This window comes from Mus caroli, chromosome 11 (assembly GCF_900094665.2).
Source record: "Mus caroli chromosome 11, CAROLI_EIJ_v1.1, whole genome shotgun sequence".
Lineage (NCBI taxonomy): Eukaryota > Metazoa > Chordata > Mammalia > Rodentia > Muridae > Mus > Mus caroli.
The window spans coordinates 94,032,749-94,045,930 of record NC_034580.1 but is presented as its reverse complement, the minus strand read 5'-3'; the positions used below and the strand labels follow the sequence as shown (position 1 = coordinate 94,045,930).

Here is a 13,182-nt window from a genome sequence, read left to right as displayed (position 1 = left end):
GCTCCAGTCCTCCTTTAGTAGGGTCTGCTCCTGTCTTCTTCAACACAGAACAAAGGTACACTGCATGTAGCTAACAAGCACCTGCTTCTTAAAAACTAAGCAGCCACCTCTTACCTAACTTTCACCATCAGTTCAACTGTGTCCTGGGACCCTCATCTGGAAACCATCCTTTAACCTCCCCAACCCGCACCCCACTCACACCCATGCTGGCAGCAAGCCTAACTCCTGTGAACTCCCCTCCTTTCTTTGGAGTTCCCTGGTCTCACACTAGTGACAGTCTTTACTGCCTTAAATCTGGGCAAGAACAGCATCCTAAAGAATTATTTCCTTGGCCCAATAAAGTTATGACAGGCTTCCACATCATTTTTAGCTCACTTCTATCGCTCCCTATAACTATTTAACAAGCCAAGCTCAGATCCTAACTCAGGCAACCAAGACTGCTTTTCCAACTTCATTTCTTTTCGTTTTTTTGTTTTTGTTTTTGTTTTTTTTTGGTTTTTTGAGACAGGGTTTCTCTGTATAGCCCTGGCTGACTTGGAACTCACTTTGTAGACCAGGGATTCAAGGCATGTGCCACCACAACTGGCTCCAACTTCATTTCTTAATACACCTTTCCTGTTCCATTCTAGCCAGTCAGTTGACAGCCCTGTGCTCGGAACAGACATACACCGTCTTCTCTATGCTTTCTCCTATTTTAGGCCTGTGATGCTAGTGAGAAGCTCTTTTTTTTTTTTTTTTNTTTTTCTTTTTAAGGGTTTCTCTGTGTGGCCCTGGCTGTCCTGGAACTCACTTTGTAGACCAGGCTGGCCTCGAACTCAGAAATCCGCCTGCCTCTGCGTCCCGAGTGCTGGGATTAAAGGTGTGCGCCACCATGACCAGCAAGAAGCTTTTTTTTTTTTTTTTTTTAAATAGGGCACAGAACCCAAGTCTTCTCTCTCCCAAAAGTTACAGAAAGAGAAAGAGCAAAACAGGAGCTACTTGGGTTCCTGAAAAATTACATGGGGTTGTGTGTTATGCTCTGTTATCTTTACTCTCAGACTCAAGATTAACTCAGCCTTTTCTGGTTATTTCTTTGCTGTGGCTTCTTGTTGAGGTTACACTCATTTCATAAGCTGCACATCCAACGTATAGACTTATAAAATACAGATTCTTAAGTCAGCACATGCCCATAACCCCCAAACTCTTGAAGCAAAATCGAGGCCGTCCTGGATTACAGTTTTGAGGCCAATCTGGGTGATATAGTAAGACTGTCTCAAACAAAAAAAAGCACAGCAGACAAAATAAAAAATATCCACTTCCCATACCTCAGCCAAGAATAAGACTCACCTCTCCCACTATGCCCAGAAGCTTCCTAAACTTGAGACCCTCTCAGTGCACTTGCTCATTCTGAGTATAGGACATGACTTAAGGTCACTGTGACTCGCCAGTGAGTGGATTCTCATGGTATAACTCTCTGGATACATTATTCTATTCTGCCAACTTTCAGGCTGTCACCTGCTCCAAAGGACACAAGTTTTTCCAAAATTACAAATTCTGGCAAGGCAGTGGTGGTACACTCCTTTAATCCTGGCATTTGGGAGGCAGAGACAGGTAGATCTCAGAGTTTTCACAGTTTCATGATTTCAAAGATTTAAAAACAAAAATAAAATAAGGGTTGGAGAGATGGCTCAAGTAGTTAAGAGCACTGGCTGCTCTTTCAGAGAACCTGGGTTTGATTCCCAGTAGCCACAAGACAGCGCAAAACTGTCTGTAAGTCCAGCTCCAAGGGATATATGATGCCTTCTTCTGGCCCCACAGCAGGCAATGAGCACCATGCTACACACGTGGTGCAGAATTACGTGTAGGCAAAATATACATACATTAAAAAAAAGTATCTCCTAGACCTGGGTCCAATTCCCAGTACCCACATGGCAGCTCAAACTGTAACTCGAGTTTCAGGTGACCCAACATACAGATACACATGTAAACAAAACACCATGCACATTTAAAAAAAACAACAAACAACAACAAAAACAACAAAAAACCCTCCTTGATTCATAGTATTTAAACACTTTCTTTAAGTATACCTTAAGAATGAAAACTCATTTTATTACATTAAAAAAAAAATTCTCAGGGTGTGGTGGTGTCCCTCATTAATCCCAGCATCTGGGAAGAAGAGGCAGGCACATTTCCATGTCAGTCCTGGGTTAGCTACAGATACAGTGAGATCCTGTTTCATAACAAAAACAAAAAATTACACCCCAAAACAAAAACATTAAAAAGCAAACAGGATCTCTCCTATTCCAGACTGACCTTGAATTCACTATGGAACTGAGATGGCCTTAAACTTCTGACCCTTCTGCCTCTGCTTTCCAACCACCATGTTTATTTAGGCCCTATTTCCTATTATAGCTAAAGTTAATCCCATGTTCCCAGGCAATAATCTGAATTTCTAGAATGAAAATTAATTCTGATGTCTCTGGCCACCATTCTAGAATAGTGAAGTTACATGCTCCTTTAATTCCCCAGTGATTATTTCCTTAGCCTAATCTCATCCTAAAATGCTTATTCTTCACTTCCTCCTTGGGGTTAGAAAGAAAAAAGTGACCTGCCATTCCCCTTATATCTTATATATAGCTTACAATATTCAATGAAATTTGCCTTTAATCCCTCCTAACCTTTGGCTTCAAGGTGCCCCAAAGTAGTTGTGTGTGATGGTGCACACCTTTAATCCCAGGACTTGGGAGGCACAGTTCAAGGTCAACCTGGTCAACATTATGGGTTTCAGGCCAGATACAACTACACAGTGAGTCCCTGCACACACATACTAAATGCAAAGCACCTAGCACACTGCCTAACATGTAGTAGCATCTTAACATAAATTACCCTTTCCTTACTTTCTCCCAACAGCATAAGTTTCTCTGCCTTTCTGGGTCTGTGTTCTCATTTGTCTAAGTTGGCACTGAAATAAGCTTGTAGCTCATTCATTCTGAGACTCTTAATCCATATATTCTGTTCTTCTATGCACTGCTTATCTAAACCAAGGGGAAAATGAACAATTTGAAGGGTTGATCTAAAACATATAAAATCATTTGCAATTTAAAAACTTGTACTAGGTGTGGTGGCATATGCCTTCAATCCCAGCACTTGGGAGACAAAGGCAAGCAAAGGTCTGTGAGTTCTACACCAGTCTGGTCCTCAGCTGGGACTACATAGACACTGTCCCAAAATTAAAAAGAACCAAAGCCAACAACAAAAAATTACAAATAATTCTTAACTTTAGCATGTTCCTTCCTTATTACCTGAACTATGTAGACAGCATTGCTATGCAAATGTCACGCATCAGTTACCTGCTTTGTACTTTTGTTTAAAGGACAAGCATGTGCCTTTAATCCCTGAACTCCAGAGGGCAATGTTTTTCTGTGAGTTTGAGGCCAGACTGGTGAGTTTCAGGGCAGCCAGTTAAATGGTAGACTCAAATAACACAAATAGTGTATTTATTTTTTCTGATTTTCTTTAGACTCCCTGAAGGAATGTCTTTAAGAGACAGTCAATAGCTGTAATAGTCTGGGGCTCTAGGCCTATCTTCTAACACTTATTAACTCAACTATCCTCATTGTGAGGCTCTAAAGCAAACACCCCCTAAACTTTACAACTGTCACAACCAATCACAACTGTCTCTTCTCACAGACCATTGCCAGGCAGCTATCGGTGTTTTCCCTCCTGCCCTATTTCTGCTACCACCTCTTTATGCTGTTTCTTGGTTGTTGTTTTCCTGACTATTGCTGGTTTTTTTTAAGCAAGGCCTTTGAGTCCTAATAGAAGTTGCAAACACCGGTCTAAAGCAAAAGCTAAAACTTCCTGAATTAAATGTAAGGGTACCTGGTTCCTACACATCTGTTAAGTGTTTGAATTTCGCCTGATAATCCATAACTGAACAAATTCAAACTTGTTTTAGCCCAGTATAGAGTGCTACCTCACAGCAATCTCTAATTTTGCACCTTCAAAGTTCTGAGACACCCCTTTAAGTAGAGGGAAAAAACCCTCCAAGACTTTCTTCAGTTAAGCACTGACTTCTACACTATATCCTTTAAAAACACTACTTCAATAAGCCTCTCTCAAGTGATAATTTAGTTTGATACTTTGTATATCTTTAAAATAATAAACTAGAATTTACAGCTACTTTTAAGATCCAGACACAAAAACATTCATTTAGACAGGCGGTGGTGGCCCACACCTTTAATCCCAGCACTCCAGAGGTGGATTTCTGAGTTCGAGTTCGAGGCCAGCCCAGTCTGAGTTCCAGGACAGCCAGGGCTACACAGCCCTGTCTCGAAAAACAAAACAAAACAAATTCATTTATAGAGGTGTGGAGAGATGGCTCTGAAGTAAAAAGCAAGTTATTCTTCCAGAAGACTTTTGAGTTCAGTTCCCACTACCCATATCATGTGGCTCATAACTACTTATAATCTCAGCTCCAGGGGATCAGATACCCACTTTTGGCGATCCTGGGCAGGTACCTGCACATAATATGGTACATGTGCACACAGAAAAATAATACATCTTTTAAAAATCCATTTTGTTCCAAGTCCTAAGGGCACATCTATCTAAATGAACTTTATGCCTATATCCCTACTTCAGAGAAGTCTGCTGAAGCTGAGGCCTGAAGAACCTTAAAGCTTCACCAACAATTATTCATATAAAGATCATGAGAAACACTAACTCCACATCAGTCTTTCTCAGGTTTGGATGACTAATTTTTGAAATAAGAGATATGAAAGCAACCTAGTGGTCAAAATACTTTGATACCCAAGTGATAACCACCAGCCTGTCTGCTCTCTACTCCAACCTTTACTCCCTATATACACTCTCTGCAAATGAATTTAGAAATGTCACCAGCAGTAAGGTGACTCCTAGGATGAGGGAGAAGAGGTGAAGGTTCAAAGAGTGGAAGTAGAATACTGAAACATATCACAGAGATTCCCATATCTTGGCAATATCAAAGTATGCTCTTTACCTCCCACTCCAAGTTAATATCCAGATTATTTGTCCTCTGAATTGCCTATAAAAATTTTGAAACTATGAAGCATAGTAATACTAATACCCAGCCAAGTCAGGTCATCAGTAATTATGGTAGACTTAATCCTAGTAGGATCCTGAGTGGGACAGAAGAGAAAAAGGTGAAGAGAGGAAGCAAGAAAATAAAAGGGAGTAGGTAGACAGGGGAGTTGACAACTCAGTAAGGAGAGGAAGGGTGGATAGTACCAGTGATCCCCATAGGTGTCTTCCAACCTGGGCTGCAGGAATCTTCTACTTATCTTGAGTAGTCCTAAGGCTATACTAGAAACACTTTTGGAGGTTTTCCTACACATGAGAAAACCTAGCCAGACAATTAAAACCAAATAGTGTCCAGGAATGCCCATTTTCAGACCTGCCTCTCCCTCAAATAGTGGAACAGTTCTTCACTAAGGAGCTCCTCATTCTTATGCTACCCTAGCCCTTCAGAACCACTAAACTGTGAAAAGAGAAGTCATTCAATAACTTTAAAAAGTTCACCTGGGGAGTGGGGGGTGGAGACCGACTTTTATAACAGAAACTCATTTACCAAGAACATTGTTAACTCACTATAGAAATTAGCCTTTTAAAACTAAGGTGTGTATCTGGGAAAAAGAGTACCAAACAAACTTGACTACTGAAAAGGCTTTCTATAAGGAAATGGCTTTGTGTATGAAGAGAAAAATAATTAGGCCAGTAAGTCCTCAGTCTTTAGACACAGGATTAAGACAGCTATTGTTATAAAGTGGGAATAGTGCTCTCTGGTTGATTGAAATTAATACCTAGTCACAAACATGCAATGCATAAAGTCCTAAAACAAATTCACTATCTCTGGAGTAAGGAATACCAAGGTTCAGGGAACTGGAACAATCTTGAGCTCTATATTATACTTTAGGGTAAAAAGGGGTATGATTTTGCTCACAGGCAGGGGACACCAAAAATGGAGAATTTAGTCCAGGTCAGCAACCCGAAGCAGCAGCAGCAGTTTTTTAATCCTTCATTTCCCATGTCTCAGGTAACCCTTAAGGCTTATAACTTGCTCATCCCATATACAAATGTCAGACATTTTTAATCTTTCTCCTGATAGATTTTATTTGCCTTCTCCCTAGCTAGACTGCAGTACACACTGCCAAGGACCTTTAAGCCATAAAAGGAACTAAAAACAATTCCCCCCCTCTGGTAGAGTTGGAAAAGATTTTAAGAATACCACACACACTTTAAAGAATCTGCTTCACTTCTTAGCCTAGTACTGTGTTAGGAAATCTCAAAGGGAGCTGGATACAATGATCCGCATGCTGACCCAATTCTGCACACTGTGGAAACCAGACTGGGTGGAATGGTGGGAGCCTGGTTTTGGATCCTTTGGGTCTAAATAGCTTCTTCCTCTTCTTCTTTTTTCTCTAAATAGCTTCTTACCAACTTCTTTTGATGACTACTGAGCTCAAACCCACTTACCTCTCCTGCCAGGAGGAGTCAGTCAGGGTACATGAAGCTCAACTCTTGATGGCTTCACACTATCATCTGTTTGCTACTTTTTTCTTTTTAAAATCATATTCTCTAACACAATTTTTAATGCTCTACTTCCTACTCTAGGATTTTCAAGTACCTCTCCAAACCCTGAGGAATTTTCTTGTTTTAGTAGTTTATGATTCTATAGCATTTCTGAAGTAGAGAACCCATAAGATAAAGGAAAAAATGTCCTCCATACATGATTAGATATGCTCAAGGGGTACAGAAATTAGAAGTAAATGCAATGCAGCAAAAGTGGTATATTAACAGGAAATATTTAATTTTCCAATCTCCACTTTCCATCTTTATAAACTGAAAGAAAAAATTTAATATATTACAAAATATCTGTACATAGACAAGGTACACCCAATGGGGGTCAAAAACAAGAGAGAGAAAGGAATACAGTGTCAGAGACCTGTAAATCAGGAAGGAGGAGGTGGCAACTGACACTTTCCCAATGCACCATTCTCTCTCAAAACCTGCTGGTAACCACTTTAGCACTGTACTTATATATGCATATTACACACACACGCATACACACACACATACACACTGGGTGATGCTTATAGTATAAGCTAACAAAAAAATCCTACATACAAATTTGTGCTGACCGCTCTGGTTTTAAATACATAGATCTGATGTTATTTGAGAATCCTCTTCCCTATAGACAGATGAAAAAAAAAGAAACTGGGTTAAGCAAATCTGCTTTTAAAACCACATTTAAAAAAAAAAAAAAAAAAAAAAAAAGATCATGGTCAAGCCAGTTTTGCCTCTTATTCATGAACAGAATCAGATTTCAATCTGTTCAAAATAATAGTTAAAACTCAAACCACTTTTGAATGGAATTAACCAGATTACTACTTTTCAGGTTGAAAATTAAGCCAAATTTTTACTTCCATTAGGTTTATAGATAATATAGCTGAAAAAAAATGACCAAATACCTTTTCTTCTATGCAGGTTTCAGGATATATAAATGAGATTTTTTTTTTCTCGGCTTTCAGAAGTAGTCAAAATTATTATAAAAATATTTTTTAAAGTCTAGACTCCCAAAATGGGGTGGGGCATAATGGGATCATACATACATATACACGCATTCACATACACTCATTCCCTTCCCTAGCAGGGAAAGGGAATGGAAGCTTACATAAATTATTTAGACTATTTGGCATAATTAAAAATATAGTGTGACAGGGGAAGGGAAAACATTATTGATGACTGTTGATAACCAAAATACAATGAAAATATATAGAGAAATTTATTCCTATTTGATGGGAAAACAATTCTTTTTCACTGAACAGATACTTAATGTATCCCAGCTCAGTTTCTTTAATCAAAAATAGGAGTCTGGGGCCCAATACCTTACGTTAAAAAATTCTAAAATAAGGCCCACGTCTGAGGACTAACTAGTCAGGAGACTGAAGGTACAGATAAACCGTAATGCAGTCTATGGATAGCATGCCAGTGTGTCTAGGGTATTTAAACCAGACATACTGGCATAAAAAGCTATCAAAGCCAAATGGCTAGAAGGTTCACTTAGTGTTTGGCCTATGACAAAGCCAGACCAAAATCAGAAAATAAAGAAATATACACACTGGTATCTATATCACTAACAAGGGAAAAATAACTTTTTAATGTAGCTGAAGAGGGTTCTTTCACCTCTAAATTTTTAAAAAATTAATATATCTTTCTAAATATATTTGAACATAAGAACTTGGTATTGAAACATGAAATTTTATTTGAGTTTCTGAAAACTATTCTCCGAGATGGTGAAGTATGTTTGCCTTTGTAAAAGAGAGCTTACCCTAAAACTGTGCAGCCCACTTACATGACATTAATCTGTTTTTAAAATACTCCAGATGCTGATACTGAGAAATGGAAGCCATGAGAAGTCTCTCAAGTTACCCCACCCTGAAATCCTTCCTCTCATCCATTTCCTGTTCTGCAAAGGCAAAGTTCTTTTCCGGAAGTCATACGGGACTACACCCTTTACCACAATCAAAAATGATCCCTGTAAGAAATGGTTGGATGTACATGCTGAGACATATACTTATCAATACTGTTCTTTCTGATGGACTGTTTAAAAATTGTTCTTTAAAGTATCGGGAATTGATAAATCTTCAGATATATAACCTAAACTGGGTTATGTGCTCATGGATTTTCAGGATTTTCCTGACAATATCACAAGGCTCTGTTTTAAAGTTTTCTTCTTCTTTCAAACACAAAAATATTCATGTAAACATGCTTACTGATCTTATTACCCCTCTAGGTAGGTATGGTGGTATAATTTCTAACCACGGCTCAGCAGCAATGTCCTATGCTGTCCATTAATAAATCAACTTCCCCATCAGAACGTGGCTTAAAAAAACAAAAACCAAAAATCTTAGAATTGAAGAGTTACGGAGAACAATGTAGGAGTTTGAATTTCCTTTCCTTTATTAAAAAAAAAAAAAAAAAGAAAGAAAGAAAAAAAAGGAAAAAGAAAAGGGCAAAGTATTATTCCAGGTTCCCGGGCATCTCTACTATGTATTTTTTTCAAACAAATGCCTCAAAAAGAGACAAAGAGAATAGGGGTGAACACACAAGGGAGGAAGGAGAAAAAAGAAAAGAGGGAGAAACAAGCAAAAAACCAAGGATTGGGTGAAGTCTGCCTACTCGCCCGAGAACACCTCTGCCTACATGCTGCTGCGTGTGCAGGAAGAGGGACATAACTTTTGTCAAAATTGAGCAAACATAAGGATGATTTATTTAGAAAAAGGTATGTACAAGATATTCAACAGGGGTAAAGGGAGTGATCACTGAAGCAAAAATATGAGATGGTAGAGAGGAAGGAAACATTTGAGCCAGCCAGTCCACTGTTACCCTTCTAGCAAAGGCCTTAGAGGAGCTCAGATCTTTTCAATACTCTTCTCTTTCAAGGGCGGTAGGGGAGTTTGGGGTAGGAAACTAAATAAAAATTCAAAACAAACTATATACACCCACACACATACATACACACACAAGAAAATAAAACAAATAATTTTTAAAAATCAAAGCCTCTCCAGAGCCATCTCAAAACAAAATAGTTCTCTTCTGCTTAAGTGCAGGCAATGAGCTAATGGAACAATTATTTTTCAATTGAATGTGTCTTTCTCTCCATATTTTTCTACTATAGCTCCTACACAGAGCGGAAGTAAATATTCTGGCTATTGCCCATTTTGGAAGAACTGGTGCCAACATGGTTGACTCGTCTGCTAGCAGCAAGTGAAAACGACAGACAGCACTGCAGTAGCCGAATGCCGATGATTACCTTGCTCTGGCAGGAGAGTTCATTAAAGGTTCATAGAACTAGATGGAAAGATGGACAGGGAAGGATTCTTTCAGGGCATTTGATGTCTCTGTGTTAATAAGGAACTCCTCTCCCTCTTCCCCCTCGTGGTGGGATTCTTGCAGCCCCCCTGTAGGGTTTTCCATAAGACTGAGCTGGGCCCCCCCACTGAAGCGTTGTTCCTGAGCTGTTGGCCCCAGTGTTTCCTGGTCCCAGCTCCCCATAGTTTTGCAATTTGGTCTCTGCATGTACCACAGAGTTGCTGTTTCCCTCAGACTTGAGGAATGGTTGCCCAACCACTGAGTGTAATGCTAAGGGAACCCTGGTAAAACGGAGGTCCTGGTCCCCTGGGAACTGCACTGACCCTGTGCCCTGGTAGCTGTTGGACTCCCCAAGGTGGCTCACAGAGCCTGAGAAGGTCCTGTTCTTCACCGGGGTCTGAACCAAAGATTCTGTCAAGGCTGGACCAGAACTGCGTTCATCAGTGTCAGCGGCACTGAACCCTGTCTCAGGCCCATCAGTATTTCCGTAAGTCCTGTTTGGATGGGATCGGGTGGAGTATTCCATTGGTCTCAAGGCCTGGTGCTCATGTGGCAGGTGGCCAGGAGGCTCTGCTTCAGGCTGGGATAAAAGTTGCAGCAAGGCGGCTGTCACGGCGGGATTCAACTCCTGGGGGGCGCTGGAAAGATCGCCTTCAACCAGAGGGGGTGGAGGTGGCGGCGGTGGAGGTCCAGGGGGCTCAGGGGGCCTCTTCTCTGGTGGAAGAATGTGAGGAGGACATGCTGTGGAAGGGTTACTTTTTTTAAACACCATCTTAAAAATCACATGTGATTATAAACACAAACACATACTGTCCAACATAAATAAATACCAATACATGTAACCAGATATAGTAAAAGGAAAAAACCTGGGACCAGGAAACTGAAATTTATGAATAAAATAATAAAGTGATTAGAAATAAAACAGTTGCATTCTGGATCTGACGGCTGGTATAAAAAGATGTTATGTTTCAAATGACTGTCCTAAATATTTTTGTTTTGAGATTTTCTTCTTTAAAGAACTGTTCTAATATGCAGATTGTTGGCAACCTCTCCATCCCTTCTGCTGTTAGATCAAAACATTATTGAAAACAAAGCAGAAAGAAGGAAGATGAGAAAGAACAATATACACTCTGTGGTCAAATTTCTAGGACATAATCTTTCTGTACAATGTGTAAATCTGGCTAACACATTTACAGTGTTTGATGATAGAAAATTAACCTGAAATACAACAGGAGAGATGCAATCAAGGAAAAAAAAAACTTCTCAACATGTATAAAAGGACATTTTGCTTCTCCAAATTAGTCATTTCTCTCTATAACCATATCCTCAAAAAGTGTTATTAACCAACCACAGCTTCATGAATAATTGTAATAATTACAAAAACCAAAGTAATCCTATTATATTTTTCAATTGTTTTCTTACTTTCTGCATATTTTTAAATGCGATGAAAAGAAAAATCACATAGAACTGTACTGTTGACAAAAATGTGTTCATCCTTACTGAACTCTTTCTTGAACCATGTCCCCATACTTCTGCTCTTTCATTGCTGTCTATATTTGCCTGAAAATGAATTCTTACAAGGGCAAGATTAAAAGAGAGAAAATGACATGAGTTTGAGGCCACACAAAACTAGTGAGAAAAAAACTAGTAAGATTAATGTCTTCAGGATTGTCATTCAAGCTGCTTTTAAAAAAAGGATTGTTGTTTTGGTTTTATCTTACAAATGACCAATTTTTCTTTTCCTTATGGGAACATTTTAAAACATTTTCTTCTATTTTATTAGTTAGTGATGTAATGTCATTACTTAGACAAGCCAAAACCAGTTTTTGGTTACAATTTGGTATTCCTATAGCACAATTATCTTGCATATACTTTGTAAAGGAAATAGTAATGAAATTTGTACTCTCCAAGTATGCAGATGAAAGCTCAAAACAATATACAAGCTGGGTGGTGGTGGCACATGCCTATACTCGCAGCACAGTCAGGCAGCTATATCTCTGAGTCTGAGGTCAGCCTGCTCTCTACAAAGTGAGTTCTAGGACAGCCAAAGCTATATAAAGAAAACCTGTCCAAAAAAAAAAGGCAAAAAGCCCCCAAGAAAATAAGAACAATTTTAACATTGTGCAGCGAAAACTGAGGCCAGATGGCATATGAAATAAATAAAAGTAAACAGTTTGAGAGTTTCTGGGATTGGGGGCACAAGCCGGGGAGGTAGGGTATCAACTTTCAGTTTTGAAACAGAATAGTCCACTTTACAACATGTAACTCCAAGTTATTTGTTCACTGGCTGGTCAGCTGAGTAGCAGGGAAAAAAATGTATTTAAGGTAGAAGAAATCAGCTACTGAAAATTTACAATTCGGAGAATAAATAACCTGAAATGATAAGGTAATTGAACTACAACCATGTATTATATTTCAAAGTGTTTTACTGTCAATACTACTTTAGCTCTCTTTATAAGGATATCGAGGTACCGGTGACATTAGAAGAAATAAAAACAATCACCAAGTTTTTAATACTGGAAGAAAACAAACAAAAAACAAGTGCCAGTTTAAGTTTATATTCTTCCAGTTATGTAACTTTTCATTAAGAACTACTGAAGTTAATAAAGCTTATTTAAAGGAATTAAAACTAAAACTATAAATTATAAACCATATTTTTTTCAGATTTAAAGTATTGATGTTGTCACTCTATAATAATTTTGTACTAATGAAGGAGGTAAATTAATGTAAAAGTACCTTAAATTTTTCTTTTTTATTAGATTTCAACCACTACTCTTTCTTAACAAGTACAGAAAGAAAAACTAAATTGCCAAATTAAGATCACCTTTCTGGTTTATACAGTCTGCCCTCTGGTGGAAGTGTAAATGAACTGTGCAATGGCTAAGTAAGAGGTGTGTGGTGGCAGGATCTTAGTTTTGAAGTCAATTTATGGTAAAAAAAAACAAAACAAAACTTAACAAACCCTGCAAACACACTAGATAATTCAGGAATAACTATAATATCACTTGTGGATTTTGGTGTTTTGGGGGGGAGGGGGGGTTTGAAAGAGGCCTTGCTGGACGGACCAGGTTGGCCTCCTGAGCACTATGATCAAAAATGTATACCATACCCAACATTTCTACTCATCTTTAGCTGTGGCATTTTTACATTCTCCTCTAAAAAGCATATCTAATTTCTAGCTAGATGCTATGACTTATTTTCAGTTCAACTTTATTATGTAGTTAATAGATTGTTGAATTATTTGGTGAACACTGTTCAATCAGGATGTTATTTAATTTGACAAAGATCTTTCAG

General features: G+C 38.6%; 1 protein-coding gene across 3 annotated transcripts in view; it reads right to left on the bottom strand.

Annotated features, from left to right (window-relative positions):
• Positions 1–8,254: 8,254 nt before the first annotated feature.
• Positions 8,255–13,182, bottom strand: part of Cdk12 (cyclin dependent kinase 12) — a 50,057-nt gene continuing 45,129 nt past the window's right edge. For 2 of the 3 annotated variants that reach the window (XM_021176010.2, XM_021176011.2), the window contains exon 14: positions 8,255–10,629. In XM_021176010.2, the coding sequence (XP_021031669.1) occupies positions 9,923–10,629 (707 nt within the window). In that variant the 3' untranslated portion in view covers positions 8,255–9,922. The remainder of the gene's footprint in view (positions 10,630–13,182) is intronic. The other variant, XM_021176012.2, reaches the window with a different exon arrangement.